Here is a 21826-nt window from a genome sequence, read left to right on the forward strand (position 1 = left end):
TCCAATATTTGAGCTTTATACATTTTGCAAAGGTGCTTTTTTTCCTAATGTAAGAAAATATTCATTTTTTCTTTTGGATAATTGAAACTGGCTATTTAAGTTGCCAAAAACACAAATGCCTTTACTTGTTTGAAGAAATTCAATTTTCAAAAAGAGACGTTGAAAGCATTAGAAACTTAAATGGTGTATTTATTTTTCTACTGTCCAGAAGGTACAGTACTAAATTGTGGAGCTCCAAATATGTGTAATAAAGCAACATTTGAATTCCTAGACATTCATTTAAATTCAGGCTGTCAAACGATTAAACAATAATCACAATTTATCACGAGATAAAAAAATAGTAGTGATTGTCATTTTAATTGCACTGTTAAACAATACTAGAATATCAATTTAAATTTATTATAAATATTTTGGATCTTTTTCTACATTTTCAAACATATTGTTTTCAATTGCAACACAGAATACCAAGTATACAGTGCTCACTTTTTTATTACAAATATTTGCACTGTAAAAAAGATAATGAGAAATAATATTTTTCAATTCACCTCATACAAGTACTGTAGTGCAATTTCTTTGTAGTGCAATTTGGAGCTGGCGACCATGGTCTTGTGAGCAGTGGTAAGCTGATCATTCTGTCCACTGAGAAGTCCAATAAGGTTATAAACAAATCTTGGGGTGTGGACAAACCAGTGCTATGAGGATCAGCTGTGCTCCATCCCTCTTGACTTTGAGTAGGACCTTGTGGATCAGGGATGTAGGAGGAAATGTGTACAGGAGCCTTCCCGTTCGGGGCGGAGAAAGGTCTGTGAGAGACCCTGGCCTTTATCCCCAAAAAGAGCAGAACTGGGTGCATCTTTTGTTGAGGCTTGTTGCAAACAGGTCCACTGGGGAAAATCCGACCTCTGGAAAATCATGTTTAAGATGTCTGGGTGAATGGACCACTCATGATAGTTGGTTAAGGATCTGCTGAGATGGTCCACCAACTTGTTCTGTACTGCTGTCAGGTATGATGCTTCAAGGTGAATAGAACGGGATATACAAAAATTCCATAAACTCAGAGCTTCCTGGCATAAGGGAGAGGAGTGAGCCTCCTTTGTCTGTTTATATAATATATTGCTGTTGTGTTGTCCGTGAGGACCGCTGCCTGGTTTTCCCCAAAACGCATTCTGAAAGCCAGGCAGGCCAGGTGCACCGCCCTTAGCTCTCTCACATTGATGTGCAAAGCCAGTTCTTCTTGTGACCAAAGGCCTTGGTCCTGAAGTTCCCCAGATAGGTTCCCTCCCATGTTGAAAGTGTCCATGACTAGGGACAGCATGGGAGCATATCTTGATAAGGGAACAACCACACACACGTTCTCTGGGTCCTGCCACCATCAAAACGTTGCAATTATCGATGGGGGAAGGTAAACCACCCTGTCCAGATGATGGTGGCCTGATGCATATACTGACACGAGCCAGAATTGGAGTGGCATGAGCTTCAGCCTTGCGTGCTGCACCACATAAGTGCATGAAGCCATGTGACCCAGCAGTTTCAAGCACATCCTTACTATAGTAATGGGGTGTTCTGCCACACCTTCTATAAGCATCTCTATTGCTTGAAAGCGACCTTCCAGAAGTAAGGCCTGGCTCAGGTGGAGTCTAGGACCATGCCAATTAATTCTGTTCTCTAGGCTGGTGAAAATATCGATTTCTATTTGTTTATCAATAGCCCCAAGTCTTGAAAGATCAACTGTATCAGTTCTACATGAGTTTCGACTTGGATCCTGGACTGGCCTTTGATCAGCCACTCAGGCAGGTAGGGGTATACTTGCACCCAACTTCTCAGGAAGGCCACCATAACTGACATGCAGTTTGTGCTGCTGATAAGCCAAAGGGGAGCACTGTGAACTGATAATGGTTGTGATCCACCACAAACTGTAGATATTCCTGTGTCCTTAGAATATCGCAGTGTGAAAATATATGTCCTTTAGGTTGAGGACGGCATACCAGTCCCCTGGATACAAAGAAGGGATAAATCGAGGCCAGTGAGACCATGTGGAATGTAAGCTTTTTCATGAAGCTCTTGAGGTTCCGCAGATCCAAAATGGGTCTTAGGTCACCGTTGGCCTTTGAGATCAGGAAATAATGGGAGTAAAACCTCTGCTCCTTAGCTCCAGAGGAACCTCCTCCACTGCTCCTGCCCTTAGAAATGACTGCACCTCCTGGCCAGAAATCTCTCGGGAGAAGAATCCCTGAAGAGGATGGGTGGGAAGGAGGGGAACAACTGAACTGTAGGATATATCCCACTTCTACTGTGCACCACACACAATGGTCGGTGGTAACGTGGGACCATTCCTGGTCCACAAACGAAGGGAAGACAGGATCCAGGTAACATCCTGGTACACCATCCTCAGGTGTACCCTCAAAAGGCCATTTGCACCAAGAAGAGGGAGCCTCCTTCAAAGGTCGGTCCGTGGAGACAACCAAGGAGCCCAGTGGCAGGTGAGTACATAGGAACTCAACCCTTTTGAAGAATGAAATACTTCCTCTCTGGTCTCTTAGATATGTCGACATAAGAGTTTGCCAAAGATCCTTTATCAGTTCCAGAGTAGCCCCATTCAGGAGTAAGGCAACTCGCAACGCCCCTGAGGGTGCCAATATGTCCACGAGGGAGTGAGCAGCCTCAGTGATTTCTTCTGCCTGAATGCCCAAGTTTTGGGCCATCCTGTGCAGAAGCTCCTGATGTGCCCTACAGTCATCCTGGGTGGGCACCACAGCAGTCCCCACTAGTGCTCATCTAAGAAGGAGGATGACGAAGCCTGTACAGGGACTGGACCTGGAACTGTCTCTTCTGTAGATGGGTCACGTGAAGGTGTATCTTGTTCCTCGGTACTGGCATCAGCACCGGCCTCTGCACTGACCTTGGTCCCAGAAACCGAACCCTGTTCGAGGGGGTTTGTGGGGGAGCTTTAGAAGTCGCTGAGTATGAGTGTCCTGAATGGGGCCCTTGAAGCTATTGGAATGCCCATGGGTTCCAAACTGGCCACTGCATAAGTATCTGCCATTGAATTGGTGGCCACGGTGTACATGTCAACCACTTGCACCATGTCCAGCACTTGGTGTCTGTAGCCCAACCATGTCTGTTCCCCCATGAGGCATAGGATTCAGCCTCTGAGTCTGATTCAGGAAAGTCACTCCTGAGTTACCATGGCGGTGCGGTGCCAGTCGGCGCCGGTGAGCAGAGTTAGGGGGGGCGATGAGCAGTGCGGTGCCGAAGTGGGGCGGTGCTGGGAAGTAGAGCAGTGTCACAGGGGAGAGCACTGTTGTGACGTAGACCAGTGTTGTGAAGTGCATCGGTGCCACGAGGTGTAGTGGTGCCACTTGTGGGAAGAGCTGTGCCACTGCATCATAGCTGGCTTGCCCTTGGTAGGCACTTGCTTTGGTGCCGTAGCCTCTCTCGGTGCCTGGGTGGCCGTTGATTGTTCATGCCGCACTGAAGATGGAGGCATCAGGAAGGAGAGGAGGTCCCTCGCTGTGTGGAATGCCTCTGGTGTTGATGGTAAAGCCAGAGTTGAGTTTCCCTAGTGGTTTCTCCCTTGTTTGCATCAGACTCAATGATGCCCTTCCTGGCACTGGAATTGATGAAATTGTGCACTCTACTGCTGCCTCAGAGTGGCCTGGTGTGGGTAACACCCCTTCTGAGAGCCTATGGCCTGCAGGCCTTGGGGTCAGCAAGTGCCCATGGTTCATTTTACGCTGTTTCTTCTTCAGCACCAGCAATGGTAAGTGGTGCTGAGGAGTTGGTGCAGGGATCATCTTCTTGTGCACTGGTGGAGAATAACAGTACCAGCAGTCCTTTTTAGTGTCCTTCCTTGGTGCTGAGGAGGAAAAGCAATGTTGTGACACGGGGACGCCAGGGCGCTCCTAACAAACCCTGAGGTGGTCCGTGCCAATTCCTCTTCCAGATCTGTATGGGGACAAAGTGCCACTTCAATTAGAAGGAACTTTAACCTATTGTCCCTCTCCTTCGTGGTCCTACGTGTAAAGTTCTTACAGATGCGGCACCTCTCTTGAATGTAAAAAGAACGAGGAGTACTTGTGGCACCTTAGAAACTAATACATTTACTTGAGCATAAGCTTTCATGGGCTAAAACCCACTTCATCGGATGCATGCAGTGGAAAGTACAGTAGGAAGATATATATACACAGAGAGAACATGAAAAAATGGGTGTTGCCATACCAACTGTAACAAGAGTAATCAAATAAGGTGAGCTATTATCAGCAGGAGAAAAAAAAACTTTTGTAGTGATGATCAGGCTGGCCCATTTCCAACAGTTGACAAGAAGGTGTGAGCAACAGTAGGGGGAAAAAATAGCATGGGGAGATAGTTTTTACTTGTGTAATGACCGATCCACTCCCAGTCTTTATTCAAGCCTAATTTAATGGTGTCTAGTTTGCAAATTAATTCCAATTCTGCAGTTTCTTGTTGGAATCTGTTTTTGAAGTTTTTTTTGTTGGAGTATTGCGACTTTGAGGTCTATAACTGAGTGACCAGGGAGGTTGAAGTGTTCTCCGACTGGTTTTTGAATGTTCACATCTGATCTTCATGTCTGCTTTTTGTCCATTTATTTTTTTGCATAGAGACTGTCCGGTTTGGCCAATGTACATGGCAGAGGGGCATTGCTGGCACATGATGGCATATATCACATTGGTAGATGTGCAGGTGAATGAGCCCCTGATGGTGTGGCTGATGTGATTAGGTCCTATGATGGTGTCCCCTGAATAGATATGTGGTGTGACAAGATGGCCAATGTAGTATGGTGGGTCCTGCGCTTTTCTTGGTGGGGGGCTAAGATGCCACCCCTTGCCCCTGCTCTTGGGGCACTGACGGCCCCACTAGTGGCCTATGAAGGTGGTAAAGGAGGGAAGCAGGGGAGGGGTCTGGGTTTGCTCCTTACTCTGAGTCCCAGCCCCTCTCAACCCCTGCAGGTTCTTACCCTCTTCCCTCTTGGGTGGGGTACCTTCGGTCATTAAACGCTGGGGGAGGGAGTCTCCCTCCCCTGCTGGGGCAGGGTCTCCCTTACTCCGGTTTTCTGATCTTCAAAGTCTCACAGCACACCTCCAAGCTCCAGTCCTCTCTCCTTCCTCCTTCTCTCTTGACTGCCTGAAGCAGGGGGTTTTATTAGGTTGCTAACAAGGCCTTAATTGACTACTGGTGCTCCAATTAACCTGTAGCAACCCTCCCTAGTCTACAGGGAACCATGCCTTAATTAGCCTAGGGCTTATATACTTCCCCTCTACCACTCTCCCATTCCTCCCTGGCCCTCCTGTATCACAGTGGACAGAGCTGGCAACGGGTTTTGTTACAAGGATAGGTTCCTGGGTTAGTGTTTTTGTTGTGTGGTGTGTGGTTGCTGGTGAGTATTTGCTTCAGGTTGGGGGGCTGTCTGTAAGCAAGGACTGGCATATTTCCCAAGATCTGTGAGAGTGAGGGATCGTCCTTTAGGATAGGTTGTAGATCCTTGATGATGCACTCGAGAGGTTTTAGTTGGGGTCTGAAGGTGATGCCTAGTGGCGTTCTGTTACTTTCTTTGTTGGGCCTGTCCTGTAGTAGGTGACTTGTGGGTACTCTTCTGACTCTGTCAATCTGTTTCTTCACTTCAGCAGGTGGGTATTGTATTTGTAAGAATGCTTCATAGAGATCTTGTAGGTGTTTGTCTCTATCTAAGGGGTTGGAGCAAATGCGGTTGTATCTTAGAGCTTGGCTGTAGACAATGGATCGTGTGGTGTGGTCTGGATGAAAGTTGGAGGCATGTAGATAAGTATCTCTAAGGTGCCACAAGTACTCCTCGTACTTTTTGCTAATATAGACTAATACGGCTACCACTCTGAAACCTCTCTTGAATGTCTCTCTCTGAGGCACTTTAAGCAACTGTCATGTGGGTCACTCACCAGCATCAGTTTGTGGCATGCAGCACATGGCTTAAAGCCTTGGGATCGAGGCATGCCCCGGAGGCAGGGCAGGTGAGACCCACGTGCAGGGAACTAAACCTATACTAACTCAGTTAACTATTGTTCTAACTACCAACTAATGTAATAACTAAATATAATTTTCTGTTTACAGAAGGAAGCACTTGCATGACCAAGAGACCAGTAATGTTCCAGCAACCATCACGGGCAGCAAGAAGGAATTGAAGGGGAAGAGGGTAGGCAGGCCCCTATACACCATGCCATGAGGGCGCCACTCCAGGGGGTGCAGGAGCTGACCTGATGGATACCACTGAGGAAAAAACTTCTGGCGACAGTGCACATGAATGCACACACCTACATTGGAATGGACATGAGTAAGCACTCAAAGAACCGTTTTTTCTTCTTTGAGTGATCGCACATGTCCATTTCACTGTAGGTGACCCACAAGCAATTTGAACTAGTCTACCTGAACAAGGAGTGAAGGACAACTTGGCCAAATCTGGCATTGTCCCTTAATTGATGAGATTTGGCATTGTCCCTTGATTGATGAGAGATGGCATAGTGAGAGGCAAACATATAGAACAATGACCAGGTAGCTGCATTACTAATATCCAGAATGGGAATCCTAGCCAGAATGGCAGAAGTTGCTCTCAACCTGTTTGAGTGCACCATCACTCTATTCAGAGATGTGACATTGGCCAATGAGTAACATAAATGAATGCAGCTGGAAATCCAGGTAAAGAGCCTCTGGGTGGAGACCAGTTGGCCCTTTACTCTATCTGAAATGTTTACAAAGAGTTGAGACAAAGACCTTGAATGGCTTAGACCAGTCCAGGTAAAAACCCAACGCTCTTCCAATATCTAGAGCAGCTTCCAATATTTTGAGCTGAGCCCCCCTTAAGTTACAATTTTTGGTTGTGCCCCCCCAAGCCCAGACAAAAATAGACACAATACCTGCCCCTTCCCCCTCAGGTTTTCAGGGTGGGGGAAGGTATGTGCCACAGTCTCTGGGGCCAGAGCCAGCGCTGGGCATGAAGGCTGCTGGGAGCAGAAAACGGCACAGCCGCAGCAGATGTTGACACTGACTCACAGGCTGTGTGGCCAGCTAAGATGAGGCAGGTGGTGGAGGTGGTGCTCCCTCCCTGAACCTCGCCACACAGTACTCCCAATCAGACCTCAGAGATCAAGGAACTTAATTCCTTTCTAGATTCCTGCTGTAACCAGTCAGTAAAGTCTGATAGCTTGTGCCCGTTGAAGCAGTCATACTTGGAAAGACGTGCCTGGTCATTGGCAGTTCTAAGCTAGAGACTGGTAGGTGAGTAGTTCTTTCTTCCAAAGAGATCCAGTCACTCGAGTTTCCTTTTCTTAGGTATTGCCTTGAAGCTCTGATGCCTTGTTTGCTCTTGGGCAGTGGTAACCACAAAAGATCTAGGTGTGAATTAGTATAAAAATACTGAAATCCCTATGATGTTGTCTGGTACCTTTTCTCTTCCATTTTCAAAGGCAGTGGAACAGATGGGGGTTCTGCAACAAGAGCTATGCTGGCTCTAACAGTCCTTCATTGATTAGCATAGCCAAACTCGCTGGCATTCAGGAGTGCATGGTATTTAACAATTGGAGAGATTTGTCATGCACCACATCAAATGGTTTTTCTGAAGTCACAGCCCTTCATCAAAGGAGGTCTTGAAACGCCCTGTAGCCATCAGGAGGTGATTGAGTAGATGGGACCACAGTCTCATGAGGTCAAGTATCAGAGGGGTAGCCGTGTTAGTCTGGATCTGTAAAAGCAGCAAAGAATCCTGTGGCACCTTATAGACTAACAGACGTTTTGGAGCATGAGCTTTCATGGGTGAATACCCACTTCGTCGGATGCAAGTTGCATCTGATGAAGTGGGTATTCACCCATGAAAGCTCATGCTCCAAAATGTCCGTTAGTCTATAAGGTGCCACAGGATTCTTTGCTGCTTTTACAGCCTCATGAGGTGATGATATTGAAATGGCAACAAGAGTAAGTTCAGTAGGCAGATGGAATTCTTCATCGGAAATTTGTAATTGCTGAGTATTCGCAATTGACACCTGGGATTGTTGTTGCTGAACCCTAAGGGGAGGCAGATCTAGACCTGGAAAGGACAGAGGAGGTGGGTTTTCTGGCATGTTCCTGTGGTGCCCAGTATGGCCAAGCATGGGAGCCAGAAGTGAAATGAACAAGGGACTGTGGTGTAGGATACCAGAGAGGATGTCCCTCTTATATCTCTTGTGTCTACTAGGGTTGCCTCATGCTCTGGAATATCTATGAGATGAATTGAGATCTTGGGGAATATGTTGGAGATCTCTCTCCCCCAACTGCAGTCTGAAGCAGATGTGGAAAAGTAATAAATCTCTAGCAGTGGAGGATCTGATTTGGTAGGGGGCCCAGGACCCAATGAAGAATGCTTGCCAGTACCAAGGATTGTATCTGATACCAAAGACGATAGTGATGATTCAGGAAGGGTGGATACCACTAGATTCACCCACTACTGTGAATCTCAGTGTTAAGACAGCTGGTACTGTGAACAACATTTTGAGGATGACAGCACTGGGTGGAAGTTGATGACAATGGTGATACCAATATAGCTGGTACTTCTAGAGTGAGCTCTGATGTCAGTATTGTGCCAGAGTATTGTGGAGCTTGTGCCAGAGACAATGGCTACTGATGTACAGCAACTAGAGTCTTTATGAGGGTCTGAATGATCTAATTTAGGCCTTGTACTACCCTTGACTGAGGAGGAATGAGGCAAACTATGCCTCTTTATTAGAGACCTCTGCTTGTGCTTTAGAAGAAGTATTCTGTGTCCTACCACTAATAGTCAGTGATGAATACTTAACAAGGAGCGTGTTTCATGGGAACAGGAGCAGGGGTGGAGAGTTATATGGGCCTACAGTGCCCGTGCTCCAGCAATATTCAGGGCACGGGGACCCAGCTCCACCAATGTTTGGGGCCTGGTCTCTCCTCCAGCCCACTCTGCTGCCCCGGCGCGCCTCCCCTGAGCATCCCTGCCTGCGCCCTGGGCAGCTGTCCCCTGCAGCTCCACGCTGCACTCCTTCTTGCTGGCTCCTGGCATCAACTGCAGGGTCCTGGCATCAACCGCAGGGTCCTAGCACCCCCCAATCACTAGTGCCAGGGCAGGCTGACCCTGACCCCGCCTTTCCACCTCGGATGGACAATTCATTTTTCCAGTGGGACCCTCCACCAGCACAGGGGACCTCCCACCCACTGTCACTGCTCCTGCCCCAGGCTGGGCAAGGGGCAGGCCCACCTCCAGTGAGGCTACAGTGAGGGACAGCAGCAGGGGAGGAGGCACCCACTTGATGACAGCTCCCCCCAAACCCACCACAGGGGAGGCAAGGGGGCTTCCTGGACCTAAGAGAGGCCCCAGGAGCTTGTACAGTGACAGTGGTGCGAGGTGAGTGTGCTGCCGGGAGGCGGGGAGAGGGCTGGGAGGGAGTCCGCCTCTCTGGCCCCAGCTGGGGGCAGCCTGCCTGCACCCCAAAGTCCTCATCCCCAGCCCTGCCCCACCCCACCCCACCCTAGAGTCCACACCCCCAGCCAAAGACCTCACAACGCAATGCTCTGCCCCAGCCCTGAGCCCCCTCCTGCACCATGAACCCTCATCCCTGGCCCCACCCCCACACCCCAACCCTCTATCAGAGCCCATCCCACACCCTAAACCCCTCACCTCCAGCCCCACCCAAGAGCCCTCACATTTTTACATTATTTTAAAAAACATGTATCAGCTTACAAGGCAGGTGTGGGGGAGGGCGGGTCTTGGACCCATTCTGGGCACTACCAAAAATTATACAAACCTGCCACCCCTGAGCAGGAGTCCAAGAGCTGGCTGCAGGGCATTTCAGGAAGACTGCTCAGATATGGGTTTATTCTGTATATCTGGATCAGAGACAGGCCTCATAAAACATTTTTCTCAACAAGTCTAACGGACAACTTATATGACCATCACTGAGGGATACAGCTGCCTCACATGAGGGACATTGTTTGAGGTTTTGCTCATCCATAAAGGCTGAAGCCTGGTACCAGCTAACTGGAAAAAAATTATCTGTAACAGAAACTTACTAAACCTATATTAATCCTAACTACTAAAGCTATTCTAAAGTGTTAATTATATACAATGCATTTGTTTCAGATATGCATGTGCACAAGAGAAAGAAACACTGGCTTGCAGTTCCATCTTACAGCCATGGGAGGTAAGAGAGTGCTGAGGGTTGTTTGGCCCCACTCTGACCTTTATGCCCTCAGCTTTGTGTGTATGAGCAGAAGGAAGGGACATGAGGGCACTCAAAACACAGGCACAGCCCAACAGACTTTGCTGGCCCAACTATTCCAATCTTGAGTGCTTGGGGATGTATGCATGCCAAAAGCAGAATATATATGGAGAAGTACATCAAGAACATCAAGAATATTTTATTGCAGGGGTTCGGAATTTGCATACTATTAAAAATTAAGACACCCTCCCCCCAAGATCCGTGGCAATCTTTTTAGAGGACTAGCCATCACTATCATGAAATAAGGAACAAAACTATTAATACATTCATAGGTAATTCACATTCATGATTTTTTATAGAGAAGGAAGCAGCATTCATTTAGGCAAAAATATCTGGGCTTTGGTTTGAAAAAAATTCAAAAAACATTTTCAGGAGATAGTGTGGTGGTAAGGTATTGCATAGCAATGATTTTGCAAACAATAAGTATGTAGATACCACAATGTAATTAACAATATGCATTGTTTTCCAAGTTACTATATTATTAATTTATATAATTTGTCTTCTCGTATCAACGATTACCAAATTATACTCTTCCATTCATATATTTACCATTGTAAGAAAAATTCCAAACTCTGGATTTAAATCTACACAATCTCCATCAGAAAATATGAACTGCTTTTTCCTTTCTTTCCTTGCTGTTAAAATAATATAAATTTGTTGTGCTGCAACCGATAAAACAGGTAATTCAATTCTGTTAAATTCATCGAAGCATCCCCAGGAACCTGACTGTGCAAGACCTGCAATGGGAAAAGGAAAATGCGGCTGATAACATGGTTTCTGGAAATGATTCCCCCACAAGCCTAAGCTATTTGGTCTGCACCTCTCTTCCTGCAGATGTTGCAGGCAGTTCAGTATACAAACTTCTTAACAGTGAAACTCAACCAGAATAATTTTTTTAAATTCTTCAGAGAATTGCCAGGTCTTGGATACAGGTTTTCCTACAGTTGGACCCATAACTCAGTATAAAGAATAGTTTCTTAATTTTAAAAAAATTAATGCGTTTTGGGTTCTTTTTATCTGCCTTCTATTTTTTGAGTCTTCAGGGTGCACTTGGGTCACACTTTCAAGCTTTCCTCTACAACGATGAAGTCTAGAAACTTTTACTCCTTTTTTTTTTTAAGTTAAAGCTAAGATTCTCATGTAATCACTTGTCTCCAGTAGCTGGGACTTTAAACAGAACACAATCACAAAACTCATGCTAAAATTGTGAGAATAAAAAGGTGAACTATGTAATCAGGATTACTGGTATGTAATCTATCTTTCTAAAATCACTCAGTCACACTTTCTGCATCTTTTTTTCTGATCAGAACTTCAGAAACTGAACAGTACTTTTTTATAGCTACATGGCTTCCCTTTTCCTCAGTATCTACTAGTATTCCTGTCCTCTTACTTTCTCTTTCTGTAAGCACAGCTCCCAGATTTCAGACTTTCACCATGAATAACTTCATATAGATTTGTAAATGTAATTTTTTAAATTATGTTATCTATTTATGGGTTTTGTATGGCTGCCTAGCACTGCAATATCTAAGTACCTTCCATATTAAATTAATACCAATATTGAAATTCCTAGTGGACTTCCTGGAGTCTGACTCTTTTCTTTTGGGGGTAAAGTCTCTACTTTGGATATGGCATTTTCATTTTATTGTTTGGTTTATCTGTTTGTTTCAGGGTGTTAGGTGTTTTTTTCCTGTGGGCAGAGTGTTTGGATAGATGAGGGTGTCAATCTTGTGAATGTCATTCTTGCTAGAGTAGAAATGGCTTTTGGAAGAGGAAAATTTTGCAGTATTTCCTAAAGCTCGCAAGACTTCAGATTCATCTAATCTCCCGTGGAAGTTTGTTCCACACCCAGATCCCCTCAGCCAAGAATGCTTTCTCTCCAGCTGTCACACACATCCTCCTGGCCTTTGCTATTGTACTTAAAAAAAAATTCACTAATCTCTCTCTCTACAATATTCATGGAGTTCCAAAAAGGCAGTATCTTGACACTTTTCTATTAAACGACAAGAATCTGACTAGCATCCTAATTATGAAGCTTTCAAAACAAAATTATTATAGGCAGGGCTGGTAGCATCACCTAATGTTGCGGACACTATAAAGACCCAGTTGTCAGTTGCTTACAACTTTGCCACACCTTAGTTGTTTGGGCTGAAATTTTCCAGGCTGGGTGTCTGCCTCAAATTGACTATTTAAGTTTTCAGCCATTTCCAAGAATAAGGTTAAAGGAAAATAAATGGTTACTCACCTATTCATAAGTGTTGTTCTTTGAGATGTATTACGTATGTTCATTACACAGTACATATGCGCAGGGATGTGCAGGAGAGTTTTCCCTAGCAGTACCTGCAGAGCAGCCAACCCTGTGCCCTGGCATCCCACATCCTCTGAGTCAAAAGGATAAAGGGTGGAGCTGACTAGTCCATCCTTCAGTACCTTTATACCAGAATCTTAGAAATTAGATTCCAATGCATTGGGGAAGGAGGGTGGGTTGGGTAATGGATATATGAAACACATCTCGAAGAACGGTAGTCACAAAAAAGTAACTCTTCTCTTCAAGTGATTGTATATGTCTGTTACACTGTAAGGGACTCCTAAACTGTTTTCAATGGAGTGGGGACTAGGAGTATCATTGGAAGAGGGACTGCAGGACCACTCAGCCCACATTCACATCTTCCCTTGATGCATCAATAATTACACAGCATCTAGCTAATATGTGGTCTGAGGACCATGTCTCTGCTCTGCAGATGTCCATGATGTGGATCTTTCCCCATGAACACTGAGGAGTTGGAGCGTGCTCTAGATGAATGCTCTAACACAGAGGTCCCCAAAATGGGGGGGCATGACCCCCAAGGGGGTGATGAGGAATGTTCAGGGAGCTCAGCTGGGGCCCAGGCTAGCACCCATGGAGGGTGGGAGCGCCACCCAGCTTCACTCCTGGCCCTGGCTGCTGACTCCACACCCAGGCTCCACTCCTGTCCCCCAGCTGTGGCCCAAGCCTTGGCCCCCTTACCCATGTCCACATCCCCCCCTCCCAGACCCAGCTTGGGGGGAAAAGGGGCACAGACAAGGATGTGGGGCATGAGGTAAAAAGTCTGGGGACCACTGCTCTAACAGCTTCTTAAGAGCACAATACCCTTGGCAGCATAGCATATGACAAGACAGCTGGTGATCCATTTGGCGACAAGATGGCTTCTCATTCATTCTGCACAAAGTAAAAAAAAGTTTAGAAGAGAACTGGAAGATCTTTGGTTTATTCAAGTAATAAGCCAGGGCCAGGCGAACATCCGAAGAGTGGTGCTTCTGTTCATCTTTGTGAGCATGTGGCTTTGAAAAGATGACAGATAAGTACATTGACTGATTAAGATGGAAATCAGATGTTACTTTGGAAAGAAACTTAGTGTGTGGGCTAAGCCACACCTTGTCCTTGTAAAAAAAATGGTAAATGGAGGATTCATTGCCAGGGTACACTGTTCCCCCACTCTCCTTGTAGTGGGGATGGCTATTAAAAAGGCCACCTTTGCTGAGAGGTGTAGCAATAAGCAGGAGCCTAAAGGCTCAAAAAGAGGTCCCATAAGAGTTGACAGTACTAAATTCAAATCCCGCAGTGGAGTAGGATCTCTGATGGTGGGAGCAACCTCTCCAGAGCTTTTAGGAAGCTGGTAGTCATAGGGTTAGAGATACAGTCCTGTCCTCAATTTCAGCATTGTATGCCTGTATTGCAGCCAGATGCACCTTGATGGAGCTGACTGCCAGACCTTTAAGGTGTAACAAATAATCCAAAATCTTTTTAATTGTAGATTGTGTAGGAGACACACCTTGACTAGTTGCCCAGTTAGAAGAAACTTCCAATTACTAAGGTAAGTAGATCTCTTGGATGGTTTCCTACTATTGAGCAGGACATTCTGAACTGCTATTGAACAGTGCATCTCCTCTGGGTTTAATTGCTGAGGAAGTAGGCCATGAGCTACACCGACTGAGGATTCAGGTGCAACACCTGCCCATGATTCTAGAATATCAGATATTATTAGAAGTAGGTTCCTGAAGGGATGGCTTGTGTAGATCGGAGTACCACAATGTCCTTGGCCAATCTGAAACAATTAGGATAATTTTGCCTTGTTCTTGTTTCAGCTTGACAATAACCATGGGGATACGAGGCACTGGTGGCTACATGTACAGCAGATCCTTGTCCAATGAAAAGAGGAAAGCATCTGAGATGGACTCGGGGCTGTGATCTATACTTGAACAGAATCAGGAACACTTCCAGTTCTGGAGAGTTGCAAGCAAACCAACTGTAGAGACAACCCCTACTTGAAAAACTGATCTTAGAGTAGCCAGCTGGAGAGACCATTTGTGATCCAAATTGAATGACTTGTTCGGGCATTCTGGACTCCCAGCAGGTGAGATGCTTTGAGGATTAGTAAATTCCATATGCAGAAACCCACAGCTTGATTGCCTCCTGAGACAAGCTGCCTGATCTGACACCCTCCTGTTTGTACACATAAAAACACTACTGTGGTATTGTCAGTGAGCACCTGGATGATTGATTTGATTCTGTCCTGTATGTGTGGAAGAAACTGACACACTCTGGATATTGCATGTAACTCAAGAACATTTATGTGTAATTGGACCTCATGAGAGATCACAAGCCATGACCCTTTAGATTGCCCAAATGCACTCCCCACACCATGGCAGAAGCATCTATCATCTGATCACAGAGGGGAGAGTTGGCGAGAATGGACTCCCCTACATGCCATGATTCATCCACCAACCTCTTGCCTGGAATAAACACTAGCTTGTCCAGATGGTGCATATGAGGGCAGTAACTGACCTGAGCTGTGTGTGCAAGCCTCTGAGATGCAGTCTGGAATAGGGGAGGGGGAGGTCACAAGTCCATGCTATCATAGGTCCCAGGAGCCTGAGGCAGTTCCTTACTGAGCTTTGGGGACTGCTTCTGAATGGCACACAGAGGTCTCAAAGAAGAAACAACCTGGGTTGGAGCTGAAACCCCCAGGACTGCCCCAATAAATTCTATTCTCTGGAAGGCTTTGAGGATCAATGTCTCTTGTTCACTTCCAGGCCTAGGGATTGGAACATAGAAAGCATCCAATAGATACTTCCTTACACTTGGTGACAGGAATGACCCCACACCAACCAATCATCCAGTGATGAATCATCATCATGAATCTAGTGAAAGCCCTCAATGCAGATGATAGGCCAAATGGTAGAACTGTGAACTGCAAGTGATCTCTTCCTATTATGCACCTTAGGAATATTCTGTGGCCTTGGTAGATTGCCACATGGAAATATGCATCTCACAAATCAAGGTCAGCATACCAATCACTTGGCTCTGATGAAGGGATAATAGCTACAAGGGAAACCACAAGAAACCTCAAGTTCTTGATGTATTTGTTCAAGTTCTGAAGGTCTAGAAGTGGCCCAAGACTTGTTTTGTTTTGGATATAGGAAGTAGTGGGAGTAGAAACCCCTGTCCTGGTATTGAGGGGTCAATTCCTTTGTAACTCCCAAAGAATGAAGAGTTTGCACTTGTCTTAGTACAGACTTGGATATGGGTCCCTGAAAAGGGACATGGAAGGGAGGCCAAGGAGGGGAAAAAAAACTTCAGGGAATATCCACATTCCACTGTTCTTAGCTGTTGCGTCGCAGTGCCTCTCAGGCGGGCATGGACAGAGCCCAACAATCAATGTGATTGGTAGCAAAGTCATTTATTTCTCTCCAGCATGCTCTTATATACAATTATGGCAGGCAATCAAGCAATTGCTAATTGGTTAATAAGATACACACAGGCACAGCTACAACTTCATAGGGTAATTATCATCCTGTACAACTTTCTGATTTTATATCCTGTTTACTGCCTACTGGCAGATGAAAACCAGCCCAAGGCCAGCATCTCTCTACACAGTTCACAGCCTAATTAGCCCGTCCTTGAGGCCTAGACATGGACAGCTTCCCACAGTCCCATCTGCCAAGTTAGCAATAGATTCCCACATCTCCCCCCTTTACTCAAAATCAAAAAGAAAAGGAGAGAAGGCATTAGCAATACATTCCCTACTTATAAAATCAATACTACAATCTACACAAACCAAAGCTAAAAAACAAATAAAAACGCCAGCTGCCTAACTAAACCGTAACAATATCTTTCGCAATACCCTACTTTTACCTATTACATCCCTCCTCCAGGTAACGCAAGTGGCCCAAGGGGCCAGGAGGGTTCTGCCAATGTGCGTGCCACACAACAGCAACGGCGGCCACACAAATAGCAGAAATACAAAAGGCAAGCAGCAAAAATGCACAGCATCCCTAGCATAAAACCTTGCAATAAATGTGCAGCCCAGCCGCGTAGCGACGACATCCATGACCACAGCCAGAAATCTCCCTGTTCCTGGCGGATGCCCTCCGCTAGGTGGCGCAAACGATCCAAATCAGCTTCAATAGCCGCACTCGCATCTGTAATATTAAAGCAGCACATACCCACAAAATCAGAACAAGAATGACCATGTCGCAGCAATAAATAATCAATGGCCAAGCGATTCTGCAGAACTCCTCGGCGAACTTCTCCCATCTCTTGAGTTAACAAGGCAAGAACAGTAGAGGTTAAATTCAAAGCCTTCGCCACAGTACAGGCAAGATGTGCTACGGCATGGTAGTTATGCACCACCAGACCGGGGAGGCCCACCAGGGTAAAGGCAAGGGCTGCTGCCTCCTGTTCTGAAAACAAGGTAACATCTGCCTTGCAGGTAGGGCTTAAGGGAATGCTCTCCCGCCGCTGACGATGCCCTTTCACTATGGGATGGGGAAACAACAAAGGGGCCACACGGCCAATAGCACAGGGGCCACCTGAACTATTAGCTGGAATGTAGGTAAAGGCTGTGCGGCCGCATAACAGAAACCACCCCAGGGGCAACTTCATATATGCATAAGCAAAGGATACATTCCTCTTATGGCAACAAGCAAGTTCCACATTATTATGGTTAATAGCTACATGCTTAGTATTAACAAAATTCACACAGGTAATGGCAGCTGTCACATTAGCCAAACGAAAGGAATACATACTGGCATCTAGCTTATATGAAAAGGCTCCAGGCCCCAAAGCATACAACTCTTCATAAGGTATATCCTTGGAAATACGAAACAGCCAGTGAAACAGCCAGTTGTACCGCCGCAACACCTCCAATTCGGTACAAACACCCACAAAGCAGGTTTCCATAAGGGCTCCCACTGCAGGAACATGGGGCAAGCAAAAGGCCGTAGTATTTATGGCACTCTGCGCCAAAGTCAACCAAGCATTTACTGGGGGTATAAGATCATACGTGGCGCCTCCCCTCACAAGGAGCGCCACAGCAAGCAAAAAGGCAAAACCAGGCGAGGATAAATCTCCGTGTCCAACGGAATAGGAGCCCAGCCCAAAGTCACGGAGGCTTGTGGAGCGCATTGGGGAACTGGCCATGCTGCACTGCCCGGAGCGCGCGTCTCCAAACCTATGGGTAACAAAAAGGGGGAGGGGGGGCAACACATTTAATATGCAATCACACAAAATCAAACAAAGCAGCCAAAGGTCCTGGCGCAGCCACCGAGCAGTTGTCCTCCAGGGGCTCTGGGTCCGCGGCGTCTGGGCGCATCTCGTGTGACTCTTCCGTATCTGTCTGCTGTCGCGCCCGAGGACGCAGCCAAGGCCGGACCCACTTCGCCGGAATCCACCTTGCTTACTGATTTCCCCTTTTCCCATGCAACTTATCTGATCCCAGTCAGGCCACCTGGCATTTGCCTCGCTCTGGCAGTTCCCTACTTTCTCATAACAACTTTATCTCATCTCTCTGTTCTTGTGACCATGCAACTGTAACTTTCCACCAAAGCAGCATAGGGAAAATGCAACTCCACATCTACATCTCCCGCTCTATTCCAAAACACACAAAAAGGGGCATGCAAAACAAAGCAAAAAAAAAGTAATAACAGTAACCAATTACACAAAACCAAAACCAAATAATATTTCCTTATTCTATAGGGCTCACCTATAACCATGCAATTCTTAACACATAACACCAACAACACCAAAACAAAACAAAACATAAAACACCAAAAATAAAACAAATAAATGGTGTAAATTCTGCAGGGTTCCCCCCTACTCTATAGCACACCAAACTGTGACAAATTTCTATTACCAATTCATCCCTCATATGTCAGGTGATCAAACTGACACTGAGGGGGGGGGGGGTCCTAGAGAAAACACACCATAACCACATAAAAATCTTCCCAAAAACAACACAACAACAATTCTGGCCAGAAAACAAACACCACAAGACAAAACATAGAACACAAAACATAAATTTTAACTCTATTAGTAAATGCATGGTACATTAAATACTATACAGCTAACATCAATTTTCTTTAATAGCTAAAAAACAAAAACAAATATACCCCTACTGGGCAATCAATCATTACTTAAAATACACAAATACCCTTATTAATTTCAGGCAAAACAGGGGAATTACTTCATTAAATCATTTACAGTAATACAACTGCATCTTGGCTTGCTTCTGAATTCAAAGCTATTCACAGCTTAAAATTTCTTACTTTTAAATTCTGCCATTAAACACTGAAGAAAAACATCACCACTTATATGCCCTTAAGCCTAATACAATTTCAATTACATAGCACTATATACATTCTTAGCTAATGCAACAAAATTATTCATAACCAAACAATTGCAAACTAATCTCTTTGCCTAAATTTATTTACAAACATTTCAAAAACACCAAAAACTTTACTCTTTAGCATCTTTACAAAATTCAACTGCTGTTCCCTCTAGCAACCACAGAGTTAACTTTTTACTCTGCCTTAAATTACTCGCTTGTACTCCAACAACCACCTGTCTCAACTAAATCACCATTCTAAATATTCTCTTGAATATTTAAAATTCTCAAGCTTGTGCTTAATAACCTTTTCTCTCCACTACACCCTCAAAGGTTTCCAACCTGCTTTCTAATCTCTTTATCTATTGCCTGCCCGTCTGGGCCCGATCCTTTTTTCCTTTCCCAGTTCTCTGTCTATTGCCTGCCTGCCTGGGCCCGATCCGTATTTCCTCTTGCTAAACCGTTCCTTTCATGGACACTAACTTATCCCACTATCAATTTAGCTAGGAGGGTGTACTTCTTAACTAGCCCCTACCCTTCTGGTCTCTTCTGTGAACAATTATCTGTACTTTACCACCGTGGGGGCTACATTCTCATGCATATAACTTTAATTACAACATCTGCTTTCAGCCTATCTATATAATATAAGCTACATCTAATATCAAGCAATCTTACAGCTGCCAATATCAGCACATAACACAAAATTCACAAAAATCTAATAAGGCTAAAAAAGGCACTTAACAAAAAGGTACTAGGATCACATAAATTCAAAGCCATTCTTCCACCTTTGGCTGAGTTTTCTCAGGTAACGCCCAAAATCCAATCAATACCACATTTCTCAGCAGGAGTCCCAAATTTCTTCCTGCCAGTGTACAATTCTTTGTTTCTTCACCAGGGTCAGTTCTCAATGTCCTTTTAGTCAGGAATTTCTGGATTTTGGCAACATCAATGATGTGAGTGTTTTGGTTTTTTTTCTTCTTTTCCACCACCGTCGTGGTTCAACTTCTACGGGGAAAATTACCAGGACATCATCCTATAGTGGTTTTGCTTCTTTCAAAAAAAAACAATTCAATGACACAATGGGGGCTGCTAATGGACAAGGGAGAGGTTAACCAACACGTCACCTTGTCCTTTTTTCCTGTTGTCCAAAAGCACAGTAGAGCTAGAAAAGGAAATAGGCCAATCATCAGTGGGCCAAGTCTTCTGATGTGGAGGGGTCTTTTTGCAGTGAGACTCATGGGTCCAAGCAGTCAGTCTCCTGATTAACTCATTCTGTTCTTTTTCCTTCCCTACTTGGCTTCTTTTAATCTGTGCAGCCTGTGTCAGAACAGCCAGCTATTGCAGCTCCTACCGGAGAAGCATAACGGTTTTCTCGGCATTGTTCCAGGCTTAGACCAGCCAGCGTAGGACGCCTTCTCCAGGCTCCTGCCAAAACAACTTACTTGCTTGTAGGTCCGAACGACCTCCGGGGCCACGGCACGAGCCTCTGCCTGCGCCGTGCACTCCAAAGTCTTCCCGTCCAGGGCTCGCTTCCAGCGGAGCACCTCCTCGTCATGTGCCCGAAGGGCGGTCAGGAGGAGCCTCTCCAGATCCCCCTCTTTCCGCGATGATCCAGCTGGAAGACCTTGCATTTGATTTAACCTATTATAAATGGCCTGCAGCTGTTGACCCCGGCGCTCCATTTTCTTATAAAAGGCATTAAACTGGGTAAACTGAATAAGCGTAGTCAAATTGGGATATACCTGTGATGGCACGTGTCTCACCCGAGCCTCCTTTGTTTCCCCGCATTCGTGACACCCCCAGGTCCCGTGGACACAGCATGGCTTGGGAGGGGGTGCATACGGCAAAGCTGTTTTCATAGGCTCGGGCGTATCGGGGGGTAGCGGGACCGTAGCAGGATTAGTTATATCGGGGCCGAGGGCCACATTGGAGGGTAATGGAACCGTAACAGGGGCAACATTATCCAGGTCGGAAGCCAAAGGTATCACCGTGTCCTCGCCACCGAAAAACTCCCTGGCTCCAACCGGCAACACAGAAGGCATTTCGGGCGTTGGGCGGAAAAGCTCAAAAAGGGCCACCTGCACTCCTGCCTCGGCCGCGAGAGTTTTTACTATCTTCTTTGTCTTATTCCATACTGGACTCAGGGAAAAGGCTTCCTTATCGCCCTGAGCCACCAACTTCCAAAGCTTGGAGCCTAGCCGCTCCCACACAGTTTTATTAAAAATTGTACTCGGCTTAACAAAAAGTTCCCTTCTCTGTCCCCACCGCAGCAGGCGGGACAACGTATCAGAGGGGAGCTTTTCTCCCTGCCGTTCCGCGATGCGTCTTAAATATTTATGCACCGTTTTTTCTTCCGCTGATGCAGCGGTTCCCATGTTAGCCGCTCTGCCCTTCTCCGCCGCGACTTATAGCCGCCCTTCTCCTCCACGACTTATAGCCGCCGCTTTTCTCTGCGACTTATAGCTGCCCTTCTTCTCCGCGACTTATAGCCGCCGCTTTTCTCCGCGACTTATAGCCGCCGCTTTTCTCCGCGACTTATAGCCGCCGCTTTTCTCCGCGACTTATAGCCGCCCTTCTTCTCCGCGACTTATAGCCGCTCTCCTTCTCCGCGACTTATAGCCACTCTCCTCTGGGCTCAGGTGCGCCTCTCTTTTCGGACGCCTGGGGGCTTCTCCAGCACTCCCCACCGCAGCTCCTCTGCCTGGAACAGGCCACCGACACTAGGGCACCGACACTATCATCATTCGATTCGAATCACGTCGGGGTCACCATTTGTTGCGTCGCAGTGCCTCTCAGGCGGGCATGGACAGAGCCCAACAATCAATGTGATTGGTAGCAAAGTCATTTATTTCTCTCCAGCATGCTCTTATATACAATTATGGCAGGCAATCAAGCAATTGCTAATTGGTTAATAAGATA

The 21826-nt window shown here is 46.0% G+C and overlaps 1 protein-coding gene and 1 long non-coding RNA gene across 21 annotated transcripts in view; one reads left to right on the forward strand and one right to left on the reverse strand.

Moving 5' to 3' along the window:
• The window catches only part of DNAH8 (dynein axonemal heavy chain 8), a 556010-nt gene that overhangs the window by 211496 nt on the left and 322688 nt on the right, over nucleotides 1-21826 (reverse strand). For all 17 annotated transcript variants that reach the window (XM_039529004.1, XM_039529011.1, XM_039529005.1 and 14 more), the window contains one exon: nucleotides 10815-11002. In XM_039529004.1, the coding sequence (XP_039384938.1) occupies nucleotides 10815-11002 (188 nt within the window). The remainder of the gene's footprint in view (nucleotides 1-10814; nucleotides 11003-21826) is intronic.
• Nucleotides 1-21826, forward strand: part of LOC120400446 — a 60047-nt gene that overhangs the window by 22903 nt on the left and 15318 nt on the right. The window contains exons 3-8 of one of the 4 annotated variants that reach the window (XR_005595815.1): nucleotides 1708-1794; nucleotides 6103-6184; nucleotides 7156-7263; nucleotides 10127-10187; nucleotides 14057-14116; nucleotides 14388-14656. This is a non-coding gene — a long non-coding RNA (uncharacterized LOC120400446). The remainder of the gene's footprint in view (nucleotides 1-1707; nucleotides 1795-6102; nucleotides 6185-7155; nucleotides 7264-10126; nucleotides 10188-14056; nucleotides 14117-14387; nucleotides 14657-21826) is intronic. The other 3 variants (XR_005595814.1, XR_005595817.1, XR_005595816.1) reach the window with 3 other exon arrangements.

This window comes from Mauremys reevesii, linkage group 3, assembly GCF_016161935.1.
Source record: "Mauremys reevesii isolate NIE-2019 linkage group 3, ASM1616193v1, whole genome shotgun sequence".
NCBI lineage: Eukaryota > Metazoa > Chordata > Testudines > Geoemydidae > Mauremys > Mauremys reevesii.